The sequence below is a fragment of the Anguilla rostrata genome, chromosome 13 (genome assembly GCF_018555375.3).
Source record: "Anguilla rostrata isolate EN2019 chromosome 13, ASM1855537v3, whole genome shotgun sequence".
NCBI lineage: Eukaryota > Metazoa > Chordata > Actinopteri > Anguilliformes > Anguillidae > Anguilla > Anguilla rostrata.
This window is the reverse complement of record NC_057945.1, coordinates 14,922,590-14,938,735: the sequence shown is the minus strand read 5'-3', so window position 1 is coordinate 14,938,735 and position 16,146 is coordinate 14,922,590. Positions and strand designations below refer to the sequence as shown.

At 49.6% G+C, this 16,146-nt stretch overlaps 1 protein-coding gene across 5 annotated transcripts in view; it reads left to right on the top strand.

Annotated features, from left to right (window-relative positions):
- The window catches only part of LOC135237691 (protein CBFA2T2-like), a 37,136-nt gene extending 21,360 nt beyond the window's left edge, over positions 1–15,776 (top strand). For all 5 annotated transcript variants that reach the window (XM_064305054.1, XM_064305050.1, XM_064305053.1 and 2 more), the window contains exons 2-11: positions 4,847–4,990; positions 5,618–5,859; positions 6,014–6,103; positions 8,614–8,801; positions 9,304–9,551; positions 10,812–10,897; positions 11,559–11,748; positions 12,370–12,438; positions 13,031–13,221; positions 14,281–15,776. In XM_064305054.1, the coding sequence (XP_064161124.1) occupies positions 4,873–4,990; positions 5,618–5,859; positions 6,014–6,103; positions 8,614–8,801; positions 9,304–9,551; positions 10,812–10,897; positions 11,559–11,748; positions 12,370–12,438; positions 13,031–13,221; positions 14,281–14,565 (1,707 nt within the window). In that variant the 5' untranslated portion in view covers positions 4,847–4,872 and the 3' untranslated portion in view covers positions 14,566–15,776. The remainder of the gene's footprint in view (positions 1–4,846; positions 4,991–5,617; positions 5,860–6,013; positions 6,104–8,613; positions 8,802–9,303; positions 9,552–10,811; positions 10,898–11,558; positions 11,749–12,369; positions 12,439–13,030; positions 13,222–14,280) is intronic.
- The last annotated feature ends 370 nt before the right edge of the window (positions 15,777–16,146 follow it).

The window sequence follows — 16,146 nt, the reverse complement described above, 5'->3', positions numbered from 1 at the left end:
GGTGACGGGCTCAGTGTCACCTTCGTCCAGAGAGCTCTCCCCCCGCCCCCCTCCCACCCCAAAACCCTCACAGACGTCCCACAGAGGCTCCGCCCTTCCCTGACCGCCAACCTGACCGTGACAAAGACACAGGAGAGAGAGGCGACAGAGAGAGTCTGTTCTGTAATCTCTTTCCACGCTACCCCTGCCATGTGAAGCCAAGCTGAAAGCCAACAGAATGGAACAGAAAAGTCCTTGAGGAACGCAAAGAACGGCTAATAGTATCTCATCAAAATGTACCGTACAAAAAGATGGAACAATACAATCGCCAATTGTCTTTGTTTTTTTTGTTTATTATTTTATGTCTTCGTTTTTTTGTTATTTCATTAGAAATAGCCGTTCACTCGTCTTCCATCCATGAATTTCCCTCATGCACAGAGCAGGCCTAATGGCAGACCTGCTCCTTTGTGTCGCCAGCTGAAGGGGAAGGTTTTTCACCCTGAAAACACCTGGTTCTGCCTTCCGCTTTCCGAGGGAAATTACTGTTGACATTTTATGGGCTGAGCAGCGAAGGCTTTGACTTTAAACAATGGCTCCTTTCCTCTTTTATGCTCGAAGATTAAACTTACACAAACCGGTTGGAAATTTTGGAGGTATTTATACTAGTGTTAGCATTCTGTTGACTGAAACGTTCACATGAATAGCAGTGTGTGGGAGATTTCTTCGCCTGCTCACCTGTTCTCAACACACTTTTAGGTGTGAGGAAGTTATTTTTTTCCTTTTCATGTTTTCCCCGCCAGAAACGGCTCTGCATATTCTCTCTCGTGCAAACATAGCGTCCTCAATCCCCACAGGCCTACCAGCTCACTTAAGGATAAATAGTTGGAGACTGCAGTAAACATTTCATTCCATTCCATAGTTTTCTAATCCCGAATTCTCTGAAATTTCTTTTCGTGGAGGACGATTGTAGCAAACTGAGTGCTACCGCTCGTTTGAGAGATGAGAGAGAGACAAGTTCTTTTTCAGGACGCGACTGCGTCTTTTTATTTTCCGGCCGCCACGCGGCTTTCTGTTCGCAATACGCAATACGCAATACACAATACACAATACACAAGGTATCGGTTCCAATTCACGGCTGACTGCCCGTCAGCTCTTCTTCCTCCTCCAGTTCTCCCGCTTCTCTCTCTGTCGAGCCGCTTTTAAACGTCCAGGCTCACTGTCGAGGTAATCAGCACATTGTCAATCAATCAAACAATTAACTATCCGTGCTGATTAATAAACCCCAACAGCCGTGGCGCAGAGTTCCGAGAGCCGCCCCGCCCACTCTCTCTCTGCAGCCAACGCAAAACCACGCCCACCCTACCACAACGATTTCCTCAAGAAACAAAGTTTTGGTGTTTAGGGGTGTACGTTTGTGTCAAATGCAACCGTTTCTGTGAGTTGCGTTTCAACCTTCTTCTACATTCTGCTTGGCTAAACGAAACAAACGAAACAGCCCTGGAACACAAATCTTTTTGCCCGGCACGCTGATACGACACGCTGAGAGAAGCAGAGCAGGTGGCCGCAGGAGCCAGGTTTCCCAAAGGCTGAGACCAGAATCGTGTGTTCTGTAACACAACGTGGCCAAAACAAACTTGGTTGCCGTGGCGAACGGGTAATGGGATCCCTGTGGGCTAAGCTACCTCTTTAGCGTTTCTTACATATTCAGAAATAGTGTGGCAAATTTTTCAGTTTTCATTTACCTCTGAGGAACATGGCGGAGTTCGGGGAGGTACACTTTAGTGTAGGCGTCAGCATCCCTGTTTGAGAAATTTCCCAGAAGGCCTTGGGGTGCTGCTGTACACACTTTGTCCCTCCTTAAGAGGGGGGGTAGGTGTTTTTAAAGCCGTCTGAATTGACAACAGGTGGCACACACACCTGCTTGGCAAATACATCGTGCTAGATCAAATATTTATCTTGGGTGGCCGCTGGGGAAATAGAGTCCTCTGGTTTAGCTGATGGTGGTTTGTAGAGAGTGTATTCAGTGTATTCAGATTTTAATCCCAGAAGTACATACCCATCACCTCAGTTTTCTTATTGGCTCTTACATAATGCACTCCCTACACTCCGTACAGGAACTGGTGTGAGGTTGTGTGCATGTGTGTGTATGTGTGTGAGAGAGAGAGAGGAGAACACACTTGAGTACAGAATTGAGACCCTTGTCCAACCCTGCATCCAAAGATGGCCTATATCCCTTCTTTGCTGGCCGATGAATGGCAAATTGACCCTGCACTTTTCTCTGTTTTCCCTCTTAATGGGTGACCTTTGACATGCGTGACCCCGTTACAGAGAGTGCACAGAGCCATGGCTGGGCGCGGTGGCCGGGGCTTAAATGCGTAGCGTGCTGAGTCCAGGGAAACGGTCCGTACGGGCATGATACGGTTTCCTGTCTACAAGGGGGCCAAATTGAAGTAGTGAAAAAACAACAAAAAAAAACCCATTGGAATCTCTTCAGGAACTGCCCGGAGGACTGAAGCCAGGCTTAGATCAGGACTCCTGCAGGATGGAGGGACCACACAGCGTGTTGATGGGGACTTTCAGAGTATAGGTTCCATCTTGCCCCGTCTTAGTCCCGCGCGATAGAAACCCAAACAGCTTCTGTACATCCGGCCCCGGGAGACAACAGGCAGGTGGGGGGTGGGAGGGGTCGGTAAACGGGGACTCAGGTGGAGAAGAGGGAGCTGTTGAGTTGCAGGTTGGTGGGGGGGGGGGGTGTGTTTGTGTGCCTGTGTGAATGTGCAGTAGATGTGTCCTATAGCCTGACAGCGTGTCCTCTGAGCTTCCACTAATGCTGATTCATGCTGAATGTAATCGCTTTTGGTTTGCAGCGATGATCTCGTTAACTGTCCCTTAATTCCTCTTAATGTTTTATAGTAGTGTTCTTGCTTAAAAAGTAAGCATGACTTGGGGGCGGGGGGGGGGGCGGTGGTGATGAAAAGAAGTACTATGATTTGTCAGTGGAGTAAGAAAAATTTCTTTGTAGTGAAACGCTTGATAATAAAATTAACCTTAAAAATATAAAGCAAGACTTACTGTCTGAATGTGGTAATAGTATATTTTTGAAGTGTGGAGATAGCCTACATCAATGAAGGCTCATTCTTTAATGTGTTGTGTGTCTTATGTCAGTAGATATTCATCACTGGTATATTACGAAATATAGGAAACATAAATTAGGGGAACTAATGGGATGAATGTAAGGCTTCTATTTAGAAGAACATTCTGGCTTTTATAAATAGTTGAGTTCAGGACATTTTCTCACTTAAATTGCACAACCTTTTAACCTTTTTCTGTTTCATTTTTTGCTTTGTTCTGAATGTCTTCAGGCTGTTACATGGCCTGCTCATATTTGTTCACTTTGATTTCTTGATGAAAGGCATTTAAAAAGTGCATGCCCGAACTCTCATAAAATATCGCCGATGTAGACCACCAGAGCAGTTTTAAGTTATGGGTTTCATTTTTCCCCCCGCATACAATACAAAACACAGAGGCAGAAATGACCAGTGGGGCAGAGGGGGTTGAACATGAAGTGTAATAACCTTTTATTTTTATTGGATTACAGCCGTGTTAGAATTGTATTTATTTATTTATTTGCAGTGTTGTTCGATATTCAGTTTATTCTTATGTTTTTATCTTCGGATAAAGCCAGACTGCGGTCGCTCGCTAGGCTATACGCAAGGCTATGTGCGAGTACCGGATTAAACGTAGACAGCGCTACGGCCAATCATTACTTTGTCAAACCGAATTACTCAAGAGAGCTTTGTATTAGCATCTGCTCCGACAAGACAATGACACAGGACTCAAATTAGCCGGCCAGGGATATCTTTAAAGATGCATTACAAAGAGTTGTTCTGGTGTTTAGCAAAAAGACGGGATATTGTGAGATATTTAAACTGTGAAATTCTTATCCCCTGTGAGGACCCGATCTGCAGCCCATTCAGTTTGATTGCCCGGCTTTTCCCCAATGCAGACAAATGGAGTCTTCATGGTCTTGGTTTCTCGAGAGCAATAGAATACCAGTTTGTTTTATCTCCCAGGATCTGGTGGCCTGCCCCGAGTCAGGGGCCACAATGAGAGTGCGCATTTAACTCTCAATAGCTCTCGGGGCTCTCGTTAGTAAGCATGAAATAGCAGATCTCCCGGCCCGGAGTGCTCAGTGACAGGGCATTCTTCTCTTCACAATGGCCCCCTTCTTCAGCGCCTCCGCTATAGATCTCAGTGCGCTTCAAGGCGTGACATCTGGCTAATTCGGGGAACAAGGTTGGCCTTCTCCCGGCGTTTTTTTTTTTTTTGTGTGCGCGGAGGAGATCGCACGGGGTCCTCCTTCCCGAATGACCGGCGGGGTCCGGGGGGAAAACCCCCCGACTTCCCCCCCCCAGCCCCCCTTTCTGGATGAATGCGTTTCAGTGGTGTAGATAACACTTGTAACGTGTAGATGTTTGAGTCATTCTTCTGGGTCTTACTAGAAGCAAGTCTATAGTAATTGAGTGTTTTTCTTCCCACCGGGAAGTTTTATTTGTGTATATTTTTCCCTCGCTCGCTTATTGGGGGCTCAGGTCTGGTTCTGCCCAATTTTCCTTGCTGTTTCCTCTGTTGAAGTGTCTTTGTGACAGTGTTTTGTAAAAAGTACTATGCAGGTACTATACTGAAATCAGTAGGATTGACCAAAAGCCACCAATGGGTGGATTCCGCTCAGCACCCTAGCACACTTCTGATAATACCCTGAATGGCATTCAGTGCTACGCATGCACCTCAGGAGTGGTGTGTACGTCTGGCTGGGCGCGGCCGTGGCGAATCGGTGACTGACCCACCCCCCCCGCCTCTCTTTCAGACAGCGGAGCGAAGACGACCCCTGCCATGCCCGGTTCTCCTGTGGATGTGAAAGCTCACGCCAGGTCCGTTCCCTCCGCCATGCCGCCCCTGCCGTCCGTCAACCCCAGCGGCCCGCGCCCGGCCTCCTTCTCCTCCACCTCGCGTGAGTACCCCCGCCCCCCCTGCCCCGCCGTCGCCGCCGCCGCCTGGTCCAGTCGAGGCCTGCCCTGCTCCCCAAGGACGCAGGCTTGTCCAATCAAGCCTAACGACTCCCCCGAGACAGCAGAGCTGAATGAATGAATGCACTATTGCATTTATACAGCACTTTTACGAACGCTCAAAGTGCTTTACGGTGATGAGTGGGAACTCACCTCACCCACCACCAATGTGTAGCACCCGCCTGGGTGATTCATGGCAGCCATTTTGCGCCAGAACGCTCACCACAAATTAGCTAAGGGGGAGAAGGAAAGGGCATTTTTTAGCCAATGAAATCAGGGGATGATTAGGTGGCAAGTTTGAGAGAGCCAGGTTGGGAATTTTGCCAGCTCACCTCTTTATTGCTAGTTTGCATCAACATCAAGGCAGCTTATAAAGAAACTTTGGTAGCTGTACATAAAGCTAGATATTTGCATAAGGTATTGGGATATAATATATATAAGGTATTCAGGGATGTAATATGAGGGCTGTATTTAGTGTATTAATAGTATTTATAGGATGGTCATATGTAGTTTGTTCCCTGAGGGAGAATTGGATATTTTCATCCCCCCGTCTTTCTGGCTTTTCTCCTTAGTGACCAACGGGATCAATCATTCCCCTCCTACCCTGAACGCGGTCCCCTCGCCCCCGCAGCGCTACAGCAACGGGCCTTCCTCCTCCTCCTCCTCCTCGCTGGCCAACCAGCAGCTCCCGGCGACCTGCGGGGCGCGCCAGCTCAGCAAGCTGAAGCGCTTCCTGACCACGCTGCAGCAGTTCGGCAACGACATCTCCCCCGAGATCGGCGAGAGCGTGCGCAGCCTGGTCCTGGCCCTGGTGGTGAGTGTCAGCAAGCCCTCCCCCACCCTCCGATTTGCCCTTTGGCGGGAGAACCGTCCGCCACCTCTCCTAGACTTAGGACCGGGCGGTTAACGGACTGGTTCGGTATGCCTGAACCGCAACCTGAGCGTCTCTGTGTGGTTGTCCCCCGCAGAACTCTACAGTCACCATTGAGGAGTTCCATGCCCGGCTTCAGGAGGCCACCAACTTCCCCCTGAGACCCTTCGTCATCCCTTTCCTAAAGGTGAGGTGCCCTCTGGCTTTGGGAAACTGCCCCGCCACCTATCTGTCTATGAGCGAAGAATTAGGGGCCGTCTGAGCGTACGTTTCAGTGTAGAACCCTGGCTGCGCTGGTGGCGACTGGCTGGTAGCCCTGCAGGTCAGCCTGTGATTGGCAGTGTCATCCCAGGGAATGAGGGAGGAGTGTCTCTCAGTGTGGTTGCCCTCACCATATCCTGCTGTAGCGCCCTCTTCTGGTCAGTCGGGTTCCTGCTGTTGGCCTGTGCGCAGTGTGCCCTGGATTGACTACATAGCTGTGCTGAGGGACTGCTTCAAAAAGGAGCGCCTCGCACCTATTTCTGTATTCGCTTAAGACTTGTTCAGTCCAAATTATGGTTTTTAGTACTTAATCTGCAGCAAGCTGGTTTAACTTTATTCCTCTCAGAACAGGGGAAAGGAAACTATTGTGTTTAGTGAAGATTTAGTCATTACACACAACTGCTAAAGCAGTGGTAACTAACCCTGTTCCTGGAGATCTATCCTCCTGAGGGGTTTCACTCCAACCCTAACAAAGCACACCTCACTCAACAGCTTAGAGATCTTGTTGAGCTGCTTATTGGTAGAGTCAGGTGTGCCAAATTGAGGTTGAAATTAAAACCTACAGGACAGTAGATCTCCAGGAACAGAGTTGGTTACCACTGTGCTAAAGGAACAGACTGGAAAACTTGTCTGCAGACGCTGCATCCTACAAGGACCACGAGGAAGGTCCAGACATTCGTTTTCAGTGTTATGCATCATGGTGAAAACATTTACTACCTTTGCATGAGCACGTAGACGTTTTCCTTATTTCTTTTGTAAAAGGCAGTGCATGGTAATTATCTTCAGGTCGCACAGTCAAGGGAATTATTATCTGCAGGAGAAAGGCGAAGAAAACCCTTTTGTTTCAGTGTGTTGCACCTAATTGCTTTTTTCCTCTGTTGTCTTTGTTGATGATAATGCTCATGTGAACGGTTAATAAAGGCGTGCATTTAACATTTCCTGAACAAATTGAAACATTACCGAGATTTTCATGCTTGCTGTCAAGTCTTAAATAACCTAGCCGTCTGTGGTGTCCAGTAGGAACTACATATCCCTGCCCCCCTTGCAAATTCCCCTTCACTTGGCTGTGACTATTGACATTTCAAACGGACTAATATTTAGGCAACCCCTATCGCTTTCTACGGTGCACTGTGCTTGGCCATACCTTCTTTCTGTCTCTGTTATTTATGACAACACTCCACTACAACCGGTGAAATCAGAGTACCGACCAACCGCCCCCCTTCCCACAAATTAGCCTGAGAACTCAGGAGTGTGAAACATAACTGGAACACTTCCTGCCCCCCCCAACCCTCTCCCCCCTATTTTTATGAGGCGAACGCGACATATGGGCTCCGCGCCGAATTAATGCCGGCATTCAGCTCCGAGGGCGCCTTAAATCTTGTTTCCGCCCGTGGAAGAGGGCCGAGATGACAGGCAACATATGCGCCGGGGCCCAAACCGGAGAACAAGGAAGTGGGGGTAATTACGCTCGCTGGTGCCTGGTGCCTGCTTCTCATTACGCCAGAGAGGGGGTGGAGGGGGTCTGCGTTCGCTCACCCTCCCTCCGGTGCGCGTGGCGGAACATCGCTGGGGCGTCCGTAACGCTCCTGAGACCGAGGGGGGGGGGGGTGGGGGGGGGGGGCGAAAGGCTGGTTCGAGGAGTTGGGCTCGCGCTGTGAGGTCCATGCAGAAAAACCTCAGAAGAGAAGAAACCCGATTTATTCGTGCCACAGTTTCTGAAAGGCACGATGCATGCAGGAGAAGCCTTTGCAATGTCAACCAGTTGCAGTTTGTGTAGTTTAGCTCAATGCAGAATGTCTGCAAAGTACAGCAGCCCTCTATGCAAACAATTATATTTATTAGAGCAAGTTTGCTCTTGGTCTTGTGTTCAAAACAAGCGATGAAATTGACTCATCTACTATTGTTCTGCAGCTCCTGAAGAAGACTAGTCAAAATGCCTGTAGTTATTTTCCTACAGCTGCTTGGCTCTGGCAGTCCTTTTGAGTAGATTTGCATTGTCTGTTCTAAACTCAGCGAGTATGTGTAAGGCAATTTAATACACTATGAATTTATTATGCATATAACGTGGCTTACATCTTTTATTGCATTTATCCTGTCGGCAACAGCTCCTGTTCTGCTGCTCTTTTTTCCCCTGTCAGGCATTCACCGAATAAATTAAGTAAATAATTGATGTTTCACGAGAGAGACTCAAGTAAATAGACTGGGAAATGTAGTTTTGAGCGTGTCATTTGAACTGACCTCATCGAAAATTGATGGGAGACTGCTACAGCAGGAAAAAATATCCTGAGCTAATAATAATGCACTTACTGTGTGATAACTCCTGTCTGGCTGCTGCATTAAGTGGCGTTTGTTTGCTTGCTTGTGTGTGTGTTTGTGTGTGAGTGAGGTACTGTTATGGTCCCTCTAACGACTTCCTGTTCCGCCCCCCTCCTGCAGGCCAACCTGCCCCTCCTGCAGAGGGAGCTCCTGCACTGCGCCCGTGCCGCCAAGCAGACGCCGGCCCAGTACCTCTCCCAGCACGAGCACCTGCTGCTCAGCACCACGCTGGCGTCCCCGCCCGACTCCTCCGAGCTCCTCCTGGAGCCCAGCGACAGCGCCGGCGCCAAGAGGCACAGCCCCAACAGGTGAGCCCCGCCCCCTGCTGCCCCAGCCCCGCCCCCCTGCTGCCCCAGCCCCGCCCCTCTACAGTCACAGCCCGGCCCCTCACTGTCACAAGGCTCATTATTCTCAGAGATCAGTGATGGTCAACCCTGTTCCTGGAAATCTACCGTCCTGTAGGTTTTCATTTCAACCCTAATTGGGCACACCTGACTCTACTAATTAGCAGCTCAATGAGCTCTCTAGCTGTTGAGTGAGGTGTGCTTTGTTAGGGTTGGAGTGAACCTCCAGGATGGTAGATCACCAAGATGGCCCACGTGCATGTATTTTGCCAACACTGGCAATTGATGCTGCTTGTATTCGCTTTAAAATAAATTATTTTAATTAAAAAAATTAAATATAGTCTTATTTTATTTATTTCAAGGACACTGATAAAGGGAAAGCCCTCCAGTAAAATTGAGTACGGTGCCTAATGTATTTTTGTAGTGGGATTAATATGCCATTTTGCTTTTTGCCTTGCTTCAAAAGGGGCAAAGAGAACGGCTTTCATGAGCGCCTTCCTGGGCCTCTGGAGCCCCCCGCCAAGCGCATATGCACCATCAGCCCCGCCCCCCGCCACAGCCCGGCCCACCCCCTCCCCCTGAGCAGCCAGCTGCACCCCACGCCCCCGCCCCTGCAGCACTACGCCCTGGAAGACATCGCCGTGCCCCACCTGTACCGCGACCCCCAGCGAATCCTGGAGCTCCGGGACCTCAAAGACAGACCCCGTCTCCCAGGTAACCCTCAGCCAATCAGGAGACTGATTAGAAGCACAATATTTAAATGTGGTCTTTTTGTCATCAGCAATCACTACGACAAAGCATGCATCAGCTTAGCGCGGGGGTGTGTCGGAACCTGGACTGTAATCTATATTTTCACATTCTTGCATCTGATAATAGCTGGCTTCTTGAATTGAGTAGGTCAACGGAAACCAATTTTTCTTGATGAATAAGGAATAAGAAAAGAAACTGAGTAGCGGGTTTCTTTTTTTGATTTTCCATTTTGTTCATCTCACAAATGTCTTCTACTTATTACAAACCCCCCAAAAAAATCCTCTCATGGCCACAATTTTACAAAAACAGTCACGGTTGAAAATAATGTGCCGTTCACGTCTTCACAAAGCAGTGCGAGAAAAACTCTATGGTTCTGCTGTACTGTGGGCCGGATAGCCTCCCAGGGTTGCTTTGTGAGCTTTGCGAGAAGCTTTGAGGAAAAGCAGTGTAGACGCGGTGACCAAGCGGGCCGGTGTGGGGGAGGGCGGTTCCAAGCGCGGTTCGTCCAGCGTGGTCTGGGCCGCTTGGAGGCGACCGGCGAGGCGCAGCCAGAACGGCTCCCCTCCGGAATGCCGGCGAAGCGGCGAGTTCCAGACGGGGCCCGAGCGCCGCGTAACTGGCGGCAGCGGGGCGGGAGCAGAGGAGTGGGGGGGGGGAGGGGGGGCGCGCGCTGACAGCTGATTCCCAGATGTTGGCCCTTGAGCTCGTCGAGCGGCGCGGAGGACGTCTGGTTTTCATCAGGAGGCTCTCCCTCCGGAGCGGGGCCTGGCGGATACGCGCCGCCGCGGCGTCGGCACGGGGAGGCCGATCGCCCCCACCCCCCCCCAACATTAAACCGGTTTAAACCCCACTTCTCCGCGGCACGAGGCCACCGCGCCGGGGGAGGAAAAAAAGCGCCAAGTATCCGCCGTGGGGAGAAGCGCCAGGGCGCACATTCTCTGGGAAGGCGCCTACGAAAACGTCTCTCCGCTACACTTCAGGGTTTTACTGCTAACGCTACCATGCGCTTCAGATATAAATGTCGGTTTTTGACCAGATTTCTTGCGTTATTAAACTGGCTGCCTCTCATGGGCTGACTCTGCGGTCGTAAAGACCGCGTCGTCTTCGCAGCGCCGCTCTCAAAGCGCTCAGGAGGAAGTTGAACAGTGCACGCTATTTCAGCGCGACTCAGCGGGGACGGTCGCCGCTCGTTTGGCCCTTAACGCGTGACGTCTTTTTGATCAGGCACCAACGGGGGCTACGGCGAGGACCCGGTGGACCACCGACTGACGGAGAGGGAGTGGGCTGACGAATGGCGTCATCTGGACCACGTAAGAACTGCTCTGATGTCCAGCGGGCTGGACATGGGAGGGGGACGCGCAGCCAAGCTTAAACCTTTCAAGACCTTCTCATGTTATTTTATGACATCGCTCACATCCATTAATAGAAAAAGAGAAAAAATGTACAATGCAATAATTTCCTATATTAATGGTCATTTTGCAGCACAGTGCTATTTATAATGGTCTCAGCAATCCAATAGGAGAACTTTTGTAATTATACCAGGGTGCTTGATAGGTGGTGATGAGAAAATATAGCTTATAAATCATGTTGAGAACGCAATAGTACACTCCTAAATGAATAATATCCTGCATATGATTGTCGCACCGAAACATAAAAAATGGCAGCATATTTGTTTCCGCTTCTGTTTCATTTTGTGTTTACTGCTGCATGTATAACAAGTATTTTCTTCTTAAATTTTGTAAACCTACTACATGTTTCAGACATAGAGTACATGGGTAACACAGGAAATGAATTCCCATAGTTTGAATTATATTGGTATGAATCACAGACCTCCACTGCTTGAACAGTACTGTCGTACGCACACCCCTATAACATCACACAGACAGTGAGTCAGTGAGCGTTACCTTGAGCCAGGATGAGTCGAGACGTCACAGACATCCTTGACGGCTCTCTCTTCGCCGCGCTCGCCAGGTGCTGAACTGCATCGTGGACATGGTGGAGAAGACCCGGCGCTCCATCAACGTGCTCCGCCGCTGCCAGGAGTCCGACAGGGAGGAGCTCAACTACTGGAGGAGGCGCTCCAGCGAGGAGGAGACCAGGAAGAGCGGCCCGCCCTTCTCCAAGAGCCACAGCCCCCGCACGGCGGAGAACGGGAATCCCGGTGAGTCCTTTCAGCCACACTCAGATCCCCATGAGGAAGCTATTGTGTAGCTCGTACGTTAGCTTATCAAAGACACTGAGGCTAATGCAGGACTCTGTGCTGTTAACTGGCGGTTAGCGAGTTAAATGGAGTACATTTTTGGTGGACTTCTATTCATATCCCAATTGTAACTATGACTGGAAAATGGTCATTCCACTAGGAACACACAAAAAGGGCTTCATTAGTGCTTTTGAAGCATTAAGAAATGTCAAACTGGCATCTGCAGCAGACTCCAAATCTCAGTCACCAAAAAGTAAATGGAAATCATTTTCCTGGGCCATCACTGCCCTCTAGTGGCCTGGCTGGTAAATGAGACCAGCGCGCCGGTGCGGACGTACCCTGGCGCGCGTGAGCTCGGTCCAGATCGGGACAGAAGGCGAGAGCGCTGTTCTCTTAAGGACCAGCCCCGGCTCCCACAGATCGGAGCCATCTGCGAGTGGGGGCCGTCCAAAACGGGGGGGCGGGTGGGGTGAGAGTTGGTCTTGGCTAACGCGGGGCCCTCCGCTAGCCGGCCAATCGCGCGGCCCCTCGGAGAGTCCGAAGCGCGCTCCCTGACGCCGGCTCCCTCCTCTCTGCCCACAGACGCCCAGAGAGACCTCGCCCCGCGGCCCGGCTCCGGCTACGTTCCGGATGAGATCTGGAGAAAAGCCGGTAAGGACCAGGGCGGCCCGGTCCGCCTGTCCAGGCTCATCCCTCCCTCCACGGCTCTGAGCCATCTGCCTCCTCCTCCTCCTCCTCTTCTTCCTCCTCTTCTCTCCCTGGTCCCAGTGCTGTGGGAGGAATTTGGAGAAAGAGAGCAGTAATGAGATGCCTCTTTTCTTTGGCCTCCCCAACATGTGTTGTCCTTTTTCTGAACTCCAGTCCACTCAAGTTCAGGGTCTCCGAGCTGTCACCTTCAATAAGTGTGTGTAAGGTCTGGACTCAATAAACATTTGTTCTTGACTTCAGCTTACAAACAAAAACAATGCTTTGTTTAGTCTTGCCCCACAAAAAAGTCTCATGTATTTGCAAGTTAAAGACAATGTCGAGTGAATCAAGGCCTTGGTATTGATTTTTTAATTGTTGATATTACTGAGCATTACGTGGACTGTACATGAACCGTAGCTACACAGCTTTTCTGAGGCTAAGTTGCTGTGTGAGCCGAGCTTCTACGAGGGGGAAGGGCGGTTGGCGGGCGCGTTACAGGGACGCGGGGTCAGGGGGGTCGGACCCAGGCTCTAACCACCATTTTCGTCTCCTCCAGAGGAGGCGGTGAACGAGGTGAAGCGGCAGGCCATGGACGAGGTCCAGAAGGCGGTGGCCGAGGCGGAGCAGAAGGCCTTCGAGATGATCGCGGCCGAGAGGGCCAAGATGGAGAAGACCCTCGCCGAGGCCAAGAGGAAGGCCACCGAGGATGCCATCCAGGTCATCAACGAGCAGGAGGACTCCAGCGAGGTGAGCGTCGCATAGAAACGCGCGTTCGATTGCGCACGCACACACGTAGATCAGTCATACATTTGAGCATACACGCATCAGTATACTACTGGACACACGCGATGACAAGCATGTTGTATTGTTAAGCACACACACATAGTAATGTATGGTACACAGTCACAAACGCATAGCTTAATTTCAGCTTATCTTGTGCTTTATGTGATAAGTTACTATATATAAAAAATAGATTCAAACATATATTCCTTTGAATTTTATATCTGACGTTACCAAAGTTGGTAAACAGGGACGTTGTTTAAAATGAAAAATAAAAAAATTAACTGTAGCCTAAAGCCATCACTCACACTTCAGGACAAAGTGAACTGCTGGTAGACTGAATATGTAGCTTAGTGTGCCAAAGACCTGGGGAGATTGTTTTTGGAAAAGAGCACCAGTGAATGACTGAGTTGGTTCTCCGTCAAATCTGTCGGGACGTGTCCAACTGGAAACCAGCAGTTGGGCTGCGCGTTTGGATCAGGGGCGTCCAGGCTAATCAGAGAAGGGTGCTGTTGTGGGTGCAGAGTTTTGTTCTGACATGCCCGATTCTACTAATCAACCAATCATGGTCTTGGATCGAGAGCTTAATTAGCTGAATCAGGTGTTTTTTTTCTCTCGCAGTAGCCCGCACCCACATCTTCTCACTCTTCTCAGATGTCCTCCTAAAACCTGGCAGTTTATTTTTGTCCCCTGTAGGAAACAAGAGTCTCTGTGTCTTAGTATCAAGCACCATATTTTCTACATTGTGGAAACAACTACACTACAACGGATACTCAATAAAAATAAAATGAATAATATTTTAGAAAATATTTTCACTGCAACATGTTTCTGTCATCCAGAACACTTGTATTGTGTCAAAGAAATGTAAATACTTTTTTTCTGCCGGGTCTCAGGAGGATAAGTGTAGACGTTGTGTCTGCTGCAGTGAGTTGTTATGACTGTGTCCCTGATGCAGTAAGTTTAAGTGTTTACTCGGTAAGTCGTGGAGAGAACCTTAACGCAAATGGCTTCCGTTTGACCCCCCAGTGCTGCTGGAACTGCGGGCGCAAGGCCAGCGAGACGTGCAGCGGCTGCAACGCCGCGCGCTACTGCGGCTCCTTCTGCCAACACAAGGACTGGGAGCGCCACCACCTCATCTGCAGCCCGGGGCTCCAGGCCCAGCCCAAGCCCCTCTCCGCCATTGCCGCCCGCGGCCTGGGCAAGACCCTGGAGGGTACCCCGGCGACCGCCCCCGGCGTCGACAAGGCGGCCCGCGCCTCCAGGTCGCCCACGCCCGCCCCCGCCCCATCCACAGAGGCCAACGGGCACTGAGGTTTCCTGCGGGAGCCGCGAGGGGCGCGACTGGCTGGAGCGAGCGGAGCGGAGGACGTTTGAGCGGTGTGGCCACGTCCGTTGGCGGTGGACGTGCACGGTGCTTGGGGTGGGGGCTTTAGGTAGGAGGGACTTGGAGGTGGTTCATTTCATGTAAACGAGCAAAGCGGCCCGTTCCTTTTCGAGACCGAGAGACTCAAAGACTTACCGTACCCACCGGTGGACAAACAGGACTTTTCCCTAAAGGGGCCACCATTTTGTCTCCCCTCCCGGTACCACAGAAAACCAGCTGAGACTGCTGGTAGAGCAAATGGCAGGCCAATAATCAAATCAAGGTTTGTTCGATTAGCATTTCTGAAACTTCTGTATGAACGTTTATCCCTGGTGCTGACAGTTACAGTTCAAGACGGATTTGGCTCAGAATGTAGGTCCCAGTACTAATTGCATATACCCTCCAGTTTTTAATCATCATCTTGTGTATATAGTGCTGAGAGAAGAGTAAATTTGATGCTGGCCTTGTATTCGTAACCATTCTTTGACCACGCATCAAGCAACTGAATTCTGTAGTCGTTTCTTAAGATAATGTGTGTTTGGCTGTTGTTCATATTATACGCTCACAATTTTCTTCGGTTACACCCCTTTCCTTGGTTCAGTGTTCAGGTTCTGTCCGTAGGGAAGGCCTAAAGTTTGTGCTGTTTCACTGGGTGCAGACATTTTAACGCTTCTCTGTTTGGGAGAGCGATACTGAAAGCGTTCAGGAATGCTGAGACGTTGTGTATAACACCAAAGCTTTCTGTCGGTAAGTGTCTATTTCTACACATTGCCATACAGCAAAGAACTGTCTATCAGTTTCACATGATGTCCTCCTGTGTTTTCTACCCTGTGAGATCTTACATTGAGTACTTGCCACCTGACCTATTTGCTTGGACTTGTTTGACATCTGGGTTAGCCGTACTAGTGGGACACCGGATGTGGAAAGTCACATGGATGAAACCCAGGAATGTACGATATGTTTCCCACACGCACACAATATTTAATTAACGCAAAGCACAAAGGACAGCATACACAAAGCTACAGGACTGAAGCTACAGTTTCAACGTACAGCATCTTCACTTTCTCTTTTTGTACATCACACAATGCTTAAAATCTCAGGAGTATATTGTACATTGGTTTATTTGTTTATGTCATCATTAAATACAAATTGAAAAATGCACGGATCGTCTCCTTGCTTCACGTTCATAATTTTTTTTAAAATTGTCTGAACATTTAAACATAGGAAGGTGTCATACAAAGATTTTCATAAATAAAATTTTAATTAATAAATAATTTTATCCATAGTACAGCGTGTTTTTAGCAATGCCATAAACTGGGCTGTGGTCCAGCGAGAGCATCAGACCATGACATCCCCAACTGCCACGGGGACAAGCTCTCAGGTGAGATTGTGAAACAAAGCAAACATCGCAAATGATGATACACTGGACAGGATAACTTACCCTGATGGAAATTCCAGTTTGGTTCCGGTCTGGTTTTAGGCTTGTTTGGAGATAAAACTGGCAAGACGATGGTTGAGATAGCAACCAC